General features: G+C 49.2%; 1 protein-coding gene across 3 annotated transcripts in view; it reads left to right on the top strand.

The window, feature by feature from the left end:
* The window catches only part of LOC139536436 (lysine-specific demethylase phf2-like), a 169,642-nt gene that overhangs the window by 38,817 nt on the left and 115,433 nt on the right, over window positions 1-15,392 (top strand). For all 3 annotated transcript variants that reach the window (XM_071336971.1, XM_071336970.1, XM_071336972.1), the window contains exons 5-7: window positions 8,313-8,454; window positions 11,196-11,382; window positions 12,483-12,645. In XM_071336971.1, coding sequence (XP_071193072.1) covers window positions 8,313-8,454; window positions 11,196-11,382; window positions 12,483-12,645 — 492 coding nt within the window. The remainder of the gene's footprint in view (window positions 1-8,312; window positions 8,455-11,195; window positions 11,383-12,482; window positions 12,646-15,392) is intronic.

Raw genomic sequence — 15,392 nt, 5'->3', positions numbered from 1 at the left:
AGCAGCAACACACAAGCCTAAGATCACCATTCGCAATGCCAAGCGTTGGCTGGAGTGGTGTAAAGCTCGCCGCCATTGGACTCTGGAGCAGTGGAAACACGCTCTCTGGAGTGACGAATCTGGGTTTGGTGGATGCCAAGAGAACGCTACCTCCCCGAATTCATAGTGCCAACTGTAAAGTTTGGTGGAGGAGGAGTAATGGTCTGGGGCTGTTTTTCATGGTTCGGGCCCCTTAGTTCCAGTGAAGAGATATCTTAACGCTACAGCATACAATGACGTTCTAGACGATTCTGTATTTCCAACTTTGTGGCAACAGTTTGGGGAAGGCCCTTTCCTGTTTCAGCATGACAACGCTCCGTGCACAAAGTGAAGTCCGTACAGAAATGGTTTGTCGAGATCGATGTAGAAGAACTTGACTGACTTGCACAGAGCCCTGACCTCAACCCCATCCAACACCTTAGGGATGAATTGGAACGTTGACTGCGAGCCAGGCCTAATCGCCTCAACGTCAGTGCCCGACCTCACTAATGCTCTCGTGGCTGAATGGAAGCAAGTCCCCGCAGCAATGTTCCAACATCTAGTGGAAAGCCTTCCCAGAAGAGTGGAGGCTGTTATAGCAGCAATGTTCCAACATCTAGTGGAAAGCCTTCCCTGAAGAGTGGAGGCTGTTACAGCAGCAATGTTCCAACATCTAGTGGAAAGCCTTCCCTGAAGAGTGGAGGCTGTTATAGCAGCAATGTTCCAACATCTAGTGGAAAGCCTTCCCAGAAGAGTGGAGGCTGTTACAGCAGCAATGTTCCAACATCTAGTGGAAAGCCTTCCCTGAAGAGTGGAGGCTGTTATAGCAGCAAAGGAGGGACCAACTCCATATTAATGACCATGATTTTGGACTTAGATGTGCAGGTGTCCACATACTTTTGGTCATGTAGTGTACATGTGTATTACATTTAAGTCATTTAGCAGACGCTCTTATCCAGAGCGACTTACAAATTGGTGCATTCACCTTATGATATCCAGTGGAACAACCACTTTACAATAGTGCATCTAACTCTTTTAAGGGGGGGGGGGGGGTTAGAAGGATTACTTTATCCTATCCTAGGTATTCCTTAAAGAGGTGGGGTTTCAGGTGTCTCCGGAAGGTGGTGATTCACTCCGCTGACCTGGCGTCGTGAGGGAGTTTGTTCCACCATTGGGGCTCCGTAGGCAAGCACCATGGTCTTGTAGCGGATGCGAGCTTCAACTGGAAGCCAGTGGAGAGAGCGGAGGAGCGGGGTGACGTGAGAGAACTTGGGAAGGTTGAACACCAGACGGGCTGCGGCGTTCTGGATGAGTTGTAGGGGTTTAATGGCACAGTATTGAAGTAGTCTGTATTTGGTCCCATACCAAGCTTGTGACTCTACACATTTGTTGGATGAATTTGATGTTTGTTTTGGTTGTGTTTCAGATTATTGAAAAGAATGCGAAATAATACACTGCTCCAAAAAATAAAGGGAACACTAAAATAACACATCCTAGATCTGAATGAATGAAATATTCTTATTAAATACTTTTTTCTTTACATAGTTGAATGTGCTGACAACAAAATCACACAAAAATTATCAATGGAAATCAAATTTATCAACCCATGGAGGTCTGGATTTGGAGTCACACTCAAAATTAAAGTGGAAAACCACACTACAGGCTGATCCAACTTTGATGTAATGTCCTGAAAACAAGTCAAAATGAGGCTCAGTAGTGTGTGTGGCCTCCACGTGCCTGTATGACCTCCCTACAACGCCTGGGCATGCTCCTGATGAGGTGGCGGATGGTCTCCTGAGGGATCTCCTCCCAGACCTGGACTAAAGCATCCGCCAACTCCTGGACAGTCTGTGGTGCAACGTGGCGTTGGTGGATGGAGCGAGACATGATGTCCCAGATGTGCTCAGTTGGATTCAGGTCTGGGGAACGGGCGGGCCAGTCCATAGCATCAATGCCTTCCTCTTGCAGGAACTGCTGACACACCCCAGCCACATGAGGTCTAGCATTGTCTTGCATTAGGAGGAACCCAGGGCCAACCGCACCAGCATATGGTCTCACAAGGGGTCTGAGGATCTCATCTCGGTACCTAATGGCAGTCAGGCTACCTCTGGCGAGCACATGGAGGGCTGTGCGGCCCCCCAAAGAAATGCCACCCCACACCATGACTGACCCACCGCCAAACCGGTCATGCTGGAGGATGTTGCAGGCAGCAGAACGTTCTCCACGGCGTCTCCAGACTCTGTCACGTCTGTCACATGTGCTCAGTGTGAACCTGCTTTCATCTGTGAAGAGCACAGGGCGCCAGTGGCGAATTTGCCAATCTTGGTGTTCTCTGGCAAATGCCAAACGTCCTGCACGGTGTTGGGCTGTAAGCACAACCCCCACCTGTGGACGTCGGGCCCTCATACCACCCTCATGGAGTCTGTTTCTGACCGTTTGAGCAGACACATGCACATTTGTGGCCTGCTGGAGGTCATTTTGCAGGGCTCTGGCAGTGCTCCTCCTGCTCAAAGGCGGAGGTAGCGGTCCTGCTGATGGGTTGTTGCCCTCCTACGGCCTCCTCCACGTCTCCTGATGTACTGGCCTGTCTCCTGGTAGCGCCTCCATGCTCTGGACACTACGCTGACAGACACAGCAAACCTTCTTGCCACAACTCGCATTGATGTGCCATCCTGGATGAGCTGCACTACCTGAGCCACTTGTGTGGGTTGTAGACTCCGTCTTATGCTACCACTAGAGTGAAAGCACCGCCAGCATTCAAAAGTGACCAAAACATCAGCCAGGAAGCATAGGAACTGAGAAGTGGTCTGTGGTCACCACCTGCAGAACCACTCCTTTATTGGGGGTGTCTTGCTAATTGCCTATAATTTCCACCTGTTGTCTATTCCATTTGCACAACAGCATGTGAAATTTATTGTCAATCAGTGTTGCTTCCTAAGTGGACAGTTTGATTTCACAGAAGTGTGATTGACTTGGAGTTACATTGTGTTGTTTAAGTGTTCCCTTTATTTTTTTGAGCAGTGTATATTGTGTCATTTTGGAGTCACTTTAATTGTTACTAAGAATACAATATATTTCTAAACACTTCATCATTAATGTGGGGGGGGGGCAGGTAGTCTAGTGGTTAGAGTGTAGGGGCGGCAGGTAGCCTAGTGGTTAGAGTGTAGGGGCGGCAGGTAGCCTAGTGGTTAGAGTGTAGGGGCGGCAGGTAGCCTAGTGGTTAGAGTGTAGGGGCGGCAGGTAGCCTAGTGGTTAGAGTGTAGGGACGGCGGGTAGCCTAGTGGTTAGAGTGTAGGGGCGGCGGGTAGCCTAGTGGTTAGAGTGTAGGGGCGGCGGGTAGCCTAGTGGTTAGAGTGTAGGGGTGACGGGTAGTCTAGTGGTTAGAGTGTAGAGGCGGCAGGTAGCCTAGTGGTTAGAGTGTAGGGGCGGCAGGTAGCCTAGTGGTTAGAGTGTAGGGGCGGCAGGTAGCCTAGTGGTTAGAGTGTAGGGGGGTCCGGTAGCCTAGTGGTTAGAGTGTAGGGGTGACAGGTAGTCTAGTGGTTAGAGTGTAGGGGCGGCAGGTAGCCTAGTGGTTAGAGTGTAGGGGTGACGGGTAGTCTAGGGGTTAGAGTGTAGAGGTGGCAGGTAGTCTAGGGGTTAGAGTGTAGAGGTGGCAGGTAGTCTAGTGGTTAGAGTGTAGGGGTGACGGGTAGTCTAGTGGTTAGAGTGTAGGGGCGGCAGGTAGCCTAGTGGTTAGAGTGTAGGGGCGGCAGGTAGCCTAGTGGTTAGAGTGTAGGGGCGGCGGGTAGTCTAGTGGTTAGAGTGTAGGGGCGGCAGGTAGCCTAGTGGTTAGAGTGTAGGGGGGGCAGGTAGCCTAGTGGTTAGAGTGTAGGGGCGGCAGGTAGTCTAGTGGTTAGAGTGTAGGGGCGGCAGGTAGCCTAGTGGTTAGAGTGTAGGGACGGCGGGTAGCCTAGTGGTTAGAGTGTAGGGGCGGCGGGTAGCCTAGTGGTTAGAGTGTAGGGGCGGCGGGTAGCCTAGTGGTTAGAGTGTAGGGGTGACGGGTAGTCTAGTGGTTAGAGTGTAGAGGCGGCAGGTAGCCTAGTGGTTAGAGTGTAGGGGCGGCAGGTAGCCTAGTGGTTAGAGTGTAGGGGCGGCAGGTATCCTAGTGGTTAGAGTGTAGGGGGGTCCGGTAGCCTAGTGGTTAGAGTGTAGGGGTGACAGGTAGTCTAGTGGTTAGAGTGTAGGGGCGGCAGGTAGCCTAGTGGTTAGAGTGTAGGGGTGACGGGTAGTCTAGGGGTTAGAGTGTAGAGGTGGCAGGTAGTCTAGGGGTTAGAGTGTAGGGGTGACGGGTAGTCTAGTGGTTAGAGTGTAGGGGCGGCAGGTAGCCTAGTGGTTAGAGTGTAGGGGGGGCAGGTAGCCTAGTGGTTAGAGTGTAGGGGCGGCGGGTAGTCTAGTGGTTAGAGTGTAGGGGCGGCAGGTAGCCTAGTGGTTAGAGTGTAGGGGGGGCAGGTAGCCTAGTGGTTAGAGTGTAGGGGCGGCTGGTAGCCTAGTGGTTAGAGTGTAGGGGCGGCGGGTAGCCTAGTGGTTAGAGTGTAGGGGTGACGGGTAGCCTAGTGGTTAGAGTGTAGGGGCGGCAGGTAGCCTAGTGGTTAGAGTGTAGGGGCGGCAGGTAGCCTAGTGGTTAGAGTGTAGGGGGGTCCGGTAGCCTAGTGGTTAGAGTGTAGGGGTGACAGGTAGTCTAGTGGTTAGAGTGTAGGGGCGGCAGGTAGCCTAGTGGTTAGAGTGTAGGGGTGACGGGTAGTCTAGGGGTTAGAGTGTAGAGGTGGCAGGTAGTCTAGTGGTTAGAGTGTAGGGGGGGCAGGTAGCCTAGTGGTTAGAGTGTAGGGGCGGCGGGTAGTCTAGTGGTTAGAGTGTAGGGGCGGCGGGTAGTCTAGTGGTTAGAGTGTAGGGGCGGCAGGTAGCCTAGTGGTTAGAGTGTAGGGGGGGCAGGTAGCCTAGTGGTTAGAGTGTAGGGGCGGCAGGTAGTCTAGTGGTTAGAGTGTAGGGGGGTCCGGTAGCCTAGTGGTTAGAGTGTAGGGGTGACAGGTAGTCTAGTGGTTAGAGTGTAGGGGGGGCAGGTAGCCTAGTGGTTAGAGTGTAGGGGCGGCAGGTAGCCTAGTGGTTAGAGTGTAGGGGGGGCAGGTAGCCTAGTGGTTAGAGTGTAGGGGCGGCAGGTAGTCTAGTGGTTAGAGTGTAGGGGCGGCAGGTAGCCTAGTGGTTAGAGTGTAGGGACGGCAGGTAGTCTAGTGGTTAGAGTGTAGGGGGGGGCAGGTAGCCTAGTGGTTAGAGTGTAGGGGGGCAGGTAGTCTAGTGGTTAGAGTGTAGGGGCGGCAGGTAGTCTAGTGGTTAGAGTGTAGGGACGGCAGGTAGTCTAGTGGTTAGAGTGTAGAGGCGGCAGGTAGCCTAGTGGTTAGAGTGTAGGGGTGACAGGTAGCCTAGTGGTTAGAGTGTAGGGAGGGCAGGTAGCCTAGTGGTTAGAGTGTAGGGGTGACAGGTAGTCTAGTGGTTAGAGTGTAGGGGCGGCAGGTAGCCTAGTGGTTAGAGTGTAGGGGTGACGGGTAGTCTAGGGGTTAGAGTGTAGAGGTGGCAGGTAGTCTAGTGGTTAGAGTGTAGGGGGGGCAGGTAGCCTAGTGGTTAGAGTGTAGGGGCGGCAGGTAGTCTAGTGGTTAGAGTGTAGGGGCGGCGGGTAGTCTAGTGGTTAGAGTGTAGGGGCGGCAGGTAGCCTAGTGGTTAGAGTGTAGGGGGGGCAGGTAGCCTAGTGGTTAGAGTGTAGGGGCGGCAGGTAGTCTAGTGGTTAGAGTGTAGGGGGGTCCGGTAGCCTAGTGGTTAGAGTGTAGGGGTGACAGGTAGTCTAGTGGTTAGAGTGTAGGGGGGGCAGGTAGCCTAGTGGTTAGAGTGTAGGGGCGGCAGGTAGCCTAGTGGTTAGAGTGTAGGGGGGGCAGGTAGCCTAGTGGTTAGAGTGTAGGGGCGGCAGGTAGTCTAGTGGTTAGAGTGTAGGGGCGGCAGGTAGCCTAGTGGTTAGAGTGTAGGGACGGCAGGTAGTCTAGTGGTTAGAGTGTAGGGGGGGGCAGGTAGCCTAGTGGTTAGAGTGTAGGGGGGCAGGTAGTCTAGTGGTTAGAGTGTAGGGGCGGCAGGTAGTCTAGTGGTTAGAGTGTAGGGACGGCAGGTAGTCTAGTGGTTAGAGTGTAGAGGCGGCAGGTAGCCTAGTGGTTAGAGTGTAGGGGTGACAGGTAGCCTAGTGGTTAGAGTGTAGGGAGGGCAGGTAGCCTAGTGGTTAGAGTGTAGGGACGGCAGGTAGCCTAGTGGTTAGAGTGTAGGGGCGGCAGGTAACAGAGGAGGTTAGCATTTTATATCATACCACCAAGACATGCTAACCTCTCCCCATTACAATAACAGAGGAGGTTAGCATTTTATATCATACCACCAATACATGCTAACCTCTCCCCATTACAATAACAGAGGAGGTTAGCATTTCATATCATACCACCAAGACATGCTAACCTCTCACCATTACAATAACAGGGGAGGTTAGCATTTTATATCATACCACCAAGACATGCTAACCTCTCACCATTACAATAACAGGGGGGGTTAGCATTTTATATCATACCCCCAAGACATGCTAACCTCTCACCATTACAATAACAGGGGAGATAAGCATTTTATATCATATCCCCAAGACATGCTAACCTCTCACCATTACAATAACAGGGGAGGTTAGCATTTTATATCATACCACTAAGACATGCTAACCTCTCACCATTACAATAACAGGGGAGGTTAGCATTTTATATCATACCCCCAAGACATGCTAACCTCTCACCATTACAATAACAGGGGAGATAAGCATTTTATATCATATCCCCAAGACATGCTAACCTCTCACCCTTACAATAACAGGGGAGGTTAGCATTTTATATCATACCCCCAAGACATGCTAACCTCTCACCATTACAATAACAGGGGAGGTTAGCATTTTATATCATATCCCCAAGACATGCTAACCTCTCACCATTACAATAACAGGGGAGGTTAGCATTTTATATCATACCCCCAAGACATGCTAACCTCTCACCATTACAATGACAGGGGAGGTTAGCATTTGGGGGGGGGTGTATGATATTTATGCCTCTAACTTTCTCACTAATCATTATTCACGATTAATTTAGTTCGTGTCAGTCTCTGTCTTGTAACACTTTTAATATTGTTTTTGATCTCAGAGATTCTTTCTCATCTATTGTGTTATAGAGTATATTTCAAATGTATTGTATTATGAACTAGTTCATTTTGTTTCACTTGATATTTAATTTCACTAAGTATGTTTTAATCCGTCATATTTCAGTCATAAAGTCAATGTTCTCCCGGGTGGCGCAGTGGTCTAGGGCACTGCATCGCAGTGCTAGCTGCGCCACCAGAGTCTCTGGGTTCGCGCCCAGGCTCTGTCGCAGCCGGCCGCAACCGGGAGATCCGTGGGGCGACGCACAATTGGCATAGCGTCGTCCGGGTTAGGGAGGGTTTGGCCGGTAGGGATATCCTTGTCTCAGTATGTAAAATGTAAAATGTAATAAAATGTATGCACTCTACTGTAAGTCGCTCTGGATAAGAGCGTCTGCTAAATGACTAAAATGTAAAATGTAAAAATGTTTCCAGCAGTATTATATGTATAACTACGCAGTACTATCCGGATCCACAAGAGGGAGCTATTACCTGCTTTTTAGAGCTAGAGCTCATCCTGACACACATTGCACCAGTTCTGCCACAGATAATGAGATATTTCACCAGATGTATAAATGTGAAGCATCTGCTTGTCGTTTCCACTCACTACCAAATATGGTAGTGAGAGGAAGCCCAGTGGCCGGCAGTGGGAGAAGATGGATTTTTGGTGACATTCTGCTAATTTTCTCATCGATTAAACATTTGATCTGAATCAAATTTTCTCTTCTCAAAACTAGAATCTGTAATGAACAGATGTGACTAAGTTTACTAGACTTTGCCCTTTGCCAAAGTTTTAAAAAATGGCTTTGTTTAGAAGGAGTGCATAGTCGATTTTAGTTATTGCACACACGCGCTTCACAGAGGAAGCGTTCCCTAAAGGAAATATGCAGCAGCATGCCAGAATGAGGCAATAGGATCTCACTAGCTCGTACTGCTCTGCACACCTCCTGGCTTCATCTGCCCATTATGACTCATGTTTTAAAACGGAATTCATAATGAATCTTTAATCTTCTGCATATTTAAATGTTGTTACTAACCTCTTTGTGTTGAATGTGTTGCAGGTCCAGACGTCGGTGTGGATGTGATAGATGTGACCAAGCAGAAAGACAGTAAAATGAAGCTGAAGGATTTTGTAGATTACTACTACAGCACCAGCAGGAAGACAGTATTAAATGTTATCAACCTCGAGTTCTCTGACACACGGTAAACACAGCTTTGTCTAATTCACGTACATTTTTATCATCAGCATGTTAATGATACTTTTAATTATGTACTATTTAAGTTTTTTATTTAATTCAATTATGTATTTAACCTCTATTTAACCAAATTAGTCTTGTTGAGATAAAAATCTAATTTCAAGATAGATCTAAAACGTGATTTATTTTTGTTGAATGCTAACTGTCTATCCCAGTAGCTGACTGTCTATCCCAGTAGCTGACTGTCTATTCCAGTAGCTGACTGTCTATCCCAGTAGCTGACTGTCTGTCCCAGTAGCTGACTGTCTGTCCCAGTAGCTGACTGTCTGTCCCAGTAGCTGACTGTCTGTCCCAGTAGCTGACTGTCTGTCCCAGTAGCCGACTGTCTGTCCCAGTAGCTGACTGTCTGTCCCAGTAGCCGACTGTCTGTCCCAGTAGCTGACTGTCTGTCCCAGTAGCTAAATGTCTGTCTGTCCCAGTAGCTAAATGTCTGTCTGTCCCAGTAGCTAAATGTCTGTCTGTCCCAGTAGCTAACTGTCTGTCTGTCCCAGTAGCTAACTGTCTGTCTGTCCCAGTAGCCAACTGTCTGTCTGTCCCAGTAGCCAACTGTCTGTCTGTCCCAGTAGCCAACTGTCTGTCTGTCCCAGTAGCTAACTGTCTGTCTGTCCCAGTAGCTAGCTGTCTGTCTGTCCCAGTAGCTAACTGTCTGTCTGTCCCAGTAGCCAACTGTCTGCCTGTCCCAGTAGCCAGCTGTCTGTCTGTCCCAGTAGCTAACTGTCTGTCTGTCCCAGTAGCTAACTGTCTGTCTGTCCCAGTAGCTAACTGTCTGTCTGTCCCAGTAGCTAACTGTCTGTCTGTCCCAGTAGCTAACTGTCTGTCTGTCCCAGTAGCTAACTGTCTGTCTGTCCCAGTAGCTAACTGTCTGTCTGTCCCAGTAGCTAACTGTCTGTCTGTCCCAGTAGCTAACTGTCTGTCTGTCCCAGTAGCTAACTGTCTGTCTGTCCCAGTAGCTAACTGTCTGTCTGTCCCAGTAGCTGACTGTCTGTCCCAGTAGCTGACTGTCTATCCCAGTAGCTGACTGTCTATCCCAGTAGCTGACTGTCTGTCCCAGTAGCTGACTGTCTGTCCCAGTAGCTGACTGTCTGTCCCAGTAGCTGACTGTCTGTCCCAGTAGCTGACTGTCTGTCCCAGTAGCTGACTGTCTGTCCCAGTAGCTACCTGTCTGTCTGTCCCAGTAGCTAAATGTCTGTCTGTCCCAGTAGCTAACTGTCTGTCTGTCCCAGTAGCTAACTGTCTGTCTGTCCCAGTAGCTAACTGTCTGTCTGTCCCAGTAGCTAACTGTCTGTCTGTCCCAGTAGCTAACTGTCTGTCTGTCCCAGTAGCTAACTGTCTGTCTGTCCCAGTAGCTAACTGTCTCTGTCCCAGTAGCTAACTGTCTGTCTGTCCCAGTAGCTAAATGTCTGTCTGTCCCAGTAGCTAAATGTCTGTCTGTCCCAGTAGCTAAATGTCTGTCTGTCCCAGTAGCTAACTGTCTGTCTGTCCCAGTAGCTAACTGTCTGTCTGTCCCAGTAGCTAACTGTCTGTCTGTCCCAGTAGCTAACTGTCTGTCTGTCCCAGTAGCTAACTGTCTGTCTGTCCCAGTAGCTAACTGTCTGTCTGTCCCAGTAGCTAACTGTCTGTCTGTCCCAGTAGCTAACTGTCTCTGTCCCAGTAGCTAACTGTCTGTCGGTCCCAGTAGCTGACTGTCTGTCCCAGTAGCTGACTGTCTACCCCAGTAGCTAAATGTCTGTCTGTCCCAGTAGCTAAATGTCTGTCTGTCCCAGTAGCTAACTGTCTGTCTGTCCCAGTAGCTAACTGTCTGTCTGTCCCAGTAGCTAACTGTCTGTCTGTCCCAGTAGCTAACTGTCTGTCTGTCCCAGTAGCTAACTGTCTGTCTGTCCCAATAGCTAGCTGTCTGTTTATTCCAGTAGCTAACTGTCTGTCTGTCCCAGTAGCTAACTGTCTGTCTGTCCCAGTAGCTAACTGTCTGTCCCAGTAGCTAACTGTCTGTTTATTCCAGTAGCTAACTGTCTGTCTGTCCCAATAGCTAGCTGTCTTTCCCATTTAACTGTCTATGATTATATTGTAGTCTTTGGAATGGACAGTATAGTGGAGAGCCCTCAGATCTATTTATATAATATAATGTTTCTAACATTACATGACATGGTTGTTTTGTTCTCTCTCTCTCTCTCTCTCTCTCTCTCTCTCTCTCTCTCTCTCTCCACTCTCTCTCCCTCTCTCTCTCTCTCTCCACTCTCTCTCCTTCTCTGTCTCTCTCTCCACTCTCTCTCCCTCTCTGTCTCTCTCCACTCTGTCTCTCTCCACTCTGTCTTTCTCCACTCTCTGTCTCTCTCCACTCTCTGTCTCTCTCTCTCTCTCTCTCCTCCACTCTCTCTCTCTCCACTCTCTCTCCCTCTGTCTCTCTCCACTCTCTCTCCCTCTCTGTCTCTCTCCACTCTCTGTCTCTCTCCACTCTCTCTCTCTCTCTCTCTCTCTCTCTCTCTCTCTCTCTCTCTCTGTCTCTCTCCACTCTCTGTCTCTCTCTCTCCACTCTCTCTCCCTCTGTCTCTGTCTCTGTCTCTGTCTCTCTCTCTCTCTCTCTCTCTCTCTCTCTCTCTCTCTGTCTCTCTCCACTCTCTGTCTCTCTTCCCCCCTATCTCTCTCTTTCTCTCTCTCTCTCTCTCTCTCTCTCCACTCTCCCTCTCTCAGGATGGACAGTATAGTGGAGAGCCCTCAGATTGTGCGGAGGCTGTCGTGGGTAGAGAACTACTGGCCAGACGATGCTCTCCTGGGGAAACCTAAAGTGACTAAGTACTGTCTGATCGGTGTTAAAGACAGCTACACCGACTTCCACATCGAGTGTGGAGGGGCCTCCGTCTGGTACCACGTGCTCAAGGTATGACACGCTTAATAACCTTATTGATCCAGGTAGGTTGATCAAGACATTATGTCTGTACAGCCAGTATGCAACGTGCAGTACGACGAACAAGGAGGAGTCTTCAGGCACTGTTATAATGATGAACTAAAACTCCCTATTCCCTATATAGTGCACTACTTTAGACCAGGGCCCTATTCCCTATGTAGTGCACTACTTTAGACCAGGGCCCTATTCCCTATATAGTGCACTACTTTAGACCAGGGCCCTATTCCCTATATAGTGCACTACTTTAGACCAGGGCCCTATTCCCTATATAGTGCACTACTTTAGACCAGGGCCCTATTCCCTATATAGTGCACTACTTTAGACCAGGGCCCTATTCCCTATATAGTGCACTACTTTAGACCAGGGCCCTATTCCCTATATAGTGCACTACTTTAGACCAGGGCCCTATTCCATATATAGTGCACTACTTTAGATCAGGGCCCTTTTCCCTATATAGTGCACTACTTTAGACCAGGGCCCTATTCCCTATATAGTGCACTACTTTAGACCAGGGCCCTATTCCCTATATAGTGCACTACTTTAGACCAGGGCCCTATTCCCTATATAGTGCACTACTTTAGACCAGGGCCCTATTCCCTATGTAGTGCACTACTTTAGACCAGGGCCCTATTCCCTATATAGTGCACTACTTTAGACCAGGACCCTATTCCCTATATAGTGCACTACTTTAGACCAGGGCCCTATTCCCTATATAGTGCACTACTTTAGACCAGGACCCTATTCCCTATATAGTGCACTACTTTAGACCAGGGCCCTATTCCCTATATAGTGCACTAATTTAGACCAGGGCCCTATTCCCTATATAGTGCACTACTGTAGACCAGGGCCCTATTCCCTATATAGTGCACTACTTTAGACCAGGGCCCTATTCCCTATATAGTGCACTACTTTAGACCAGGGCCCTATTCCCTATATAGTGCACTACTGTAGACCAGGACCCTATTCCCTATATAGTGCACTACTTTAGACCAGGATTCTAAAACTAACCATCAACAATCAAAACGATGATAAACTGGTCCTGTTGTTGTTGATGTTGATGTTGTTGTTTCCAGGGAGAGAAGATCTTCTTCCTGATCAAGCCCACGTCAGCCAACCTATCGCTGTACGAGCGCTGGAGGTCCTCAGCCAATCACACTGAGATGTTCTTCGCCGACCAGGTGGACAAGTGTTACAAGTGCACTCTGAAGCAGGGACAGACCCTATTCATACCGTCAGGTTAGTGCACTCTGAAGCAGGGACAGACCCTATTCATACCATCAGGTTAGTGCACTCTGAAGCAGGGACAGACCCTATTCATACCGTCAGGTTAGTGCACTCTGAAGCAGGGACAGACCCTATTCATACCATCAGGTTAGTGCACTCTGAAGCAGGGACAGACCCTATTCATACCGTCAGGTTAGTGCACTCTGAAGCAGGGACAGACCCTATTCATACCGTCAGGTTAGTGCACTCTGAAGCAGGGACAGACCCTATTCATACCATCAGGTTAGTGCACTCTGAAGCAGGGACAGACCCTATTCATACCATCAGGTTAGTGCACTCTGAAGCAGGGACAGACCCTATTCATACCGTCAGGTTAGTGCACTCTGAAGCAGGGACAGACCCTATTCATACCATCAGGTTAGTGCACTCTGAAGCAGGGACAGACCCTATTCATACCATCAGGTTAGTGCACTCTGAAGCAGGGACAGACCCTATTCATACCGTCAGGTTAGTGCACTCTGAAGCAGGGACAGACCCTATTCATACCATCAGGTTAGTGCACTCTGAAGCAGGGACAGACCCTATTCATACCATCAGGTTAGTGCACTCTGAAGCAGGGACAGACCCTATTCATACCATCAGGTTAGTGCACTCTGAAGCAGGGACAGTCCCTATTCATACCATCAGGTTAGTGCACTCTGAAGTAGTGTTCATACCATCAGGTTAGTGCACTCTGAAGTAGTGTTCATACCATCAGGTTAGTGCACTCTGAAGCAGGGACAGACCCTATTCATACCATCAGGTTAGTGCACTCTGAAGCAGGGACAGACCCTATTCATACCATCAGGTTAGTGCACTCTGAAGCAGGGACAGACCCTATTCATACCATCAGGTTAGTGCACTCTGAAGCAGGGACAGACCCTATTCATACCATCAGGTTAGTGCACTCTGAAGCAGGGACAGACCCTATTCATACCGTCAGGTTAGTGCACTCTGAAGCAGGGACAGACCCTATTCATACCGTCAGGTTAGTGCACTCTGAAGCAGGGACAGACCCTATTCATACCGTCAGGTTAGTGCACTCTGAAGCAGGGACAGACCCTATTCATACCATCAGGTTAGTGCACTCTGAAGCAGGGACAGACCCTATTCATACCATCAGGTTAGTGCACTCTGAAGCAGGGACAGACCCTATTCATACCATCAGGTTAGTGCACTCTGAAGCAGGGACAGACCCTATTCATACCATCAGGTTAGTGCACTCTGAAGCAGGGACAGACCCTATTCATACCATCAGGTTAGTGCACTCTGAAGCAGGGACAGACCCTATTCATACCATCAGGTTAGTGCACTCTGAAGCAGGGACAGACCCTATTCATACCGTCAGGTTAGTGCACTCTGAAGCAGGGACAGACCCTATTCATACCGTCAGGTTAGTGCACTCTGAAGCAGGGACAGACCCTATTCATACCATCAGGTTAGTGCACTCTGAAGCAGGGACAGACCCTATTCATACCATCAGGTTAGTGCACTCTGAAGCAGGGACAGACCCTATTCATACCATCAGGTTAGTGCACTCTGAAGCAGGGACAGACCCTATTCATACCGTCAGGTTAGTGCACTCTGAAGCAGGGACAGACCCTATTCATACCATCAGGTTAGTGCACTCTGAAGCAGGGACAGACCCTATTCATACCATCAGGTTAGTGCACTCTGAAGCAGGGACAGACCCTATTCATACCATCAGGTTAGTGCACTCTGAAGCAGGGACAGACCCTATTCATACCATCAGGTTAGTGCACTCTGAAGCAGGGACAGACCCTATTCATACCATCAGGTTAGTGCACTCTGAAGCAGGGACAGACCCTATTCATACCGTCAGGTTAGTGCACTCTGAAGCAGGGACAGACCCTATTCATACCATCAGGTTAGTGCACTCTGAAGCAGGGACAGACCCTATTCATACCGTCAGGTTAGTGCACTCTGAAGCAGGGACAGACCCTATTCATACCATCAGGTTAGTGCACTCTGAAGCAGGGACAGACCCTATTCATACCATCAGGTTAGTGCACTCTGAAGCAGGGACAGACCCTATTCATACCGTCAGGTTAGTGCACTCTGAAGCAGGGACAGACCCTATTCATACCATCAGGTTAGTGCACTCTGAAGCAGGGACAGACCCTATTCATACCGTCAGGTTAGTGCACTCTGAAGCAGGGACAGACCCTATTCATACCATCAGGTTAGTGCACTCTGAAGCAGGGACAGTCCCTATTCATACCATCAGGTTAGTGCACTCTGAAGCAGGGACAGACCCTATTCATACCATCAGGTTAGTGCACTCTGAAGCAGGGACAGACCCTATTCATACCATCAGGTTAGTGCACTCTGAAGTAGTGTTCATACCATCAGGTTAGTGCACTCTGAAGCAGGGACAGACCCTATTCATACCATCAGGTTAGTGCACTCTGAAGTAGTGTTCATACCATCAGGTTAGTGCACTCTGAAGCAGGGACAGACCCTATTCATACCGTCAGGTTAGTGCACTCTGAAGCAGGGACAGACCCTATTCATACCGTCAGGTTAGTGCACTCTGAAGCAGGGACAGACCCTATTCATACCATCAGGTTAGTGCACTCTGAAGCAGGGACAGACCCTATTCATACCATCAGGTTAGTGCACTCTGAAGCAGGGACAGACCCTATTCATACCATCAGGTTAGTGCACTCTGAAGCAGGGACAGACCCTATTCATACCGT

The sequence above is a fragment of the Salvelinus alpinus genome, chromosome 12 (assembly GCF_045679555.1).
Source record: "Salvelinus alpinus chromosome 12, SLU_Salpinus.1, whole genome shotgun sequence".
Lineage (NCBI taxonomy): Eukaryota > Metazoa > Chordata > Actinopteri > Salmoniformes > Salmonidae > Salvelinus > Salvelinus alpinus.
Note: the sequence above shows the minus strand (reverse complement) of the source record. Positions and strands in the feature narration are given on the sequence as shown.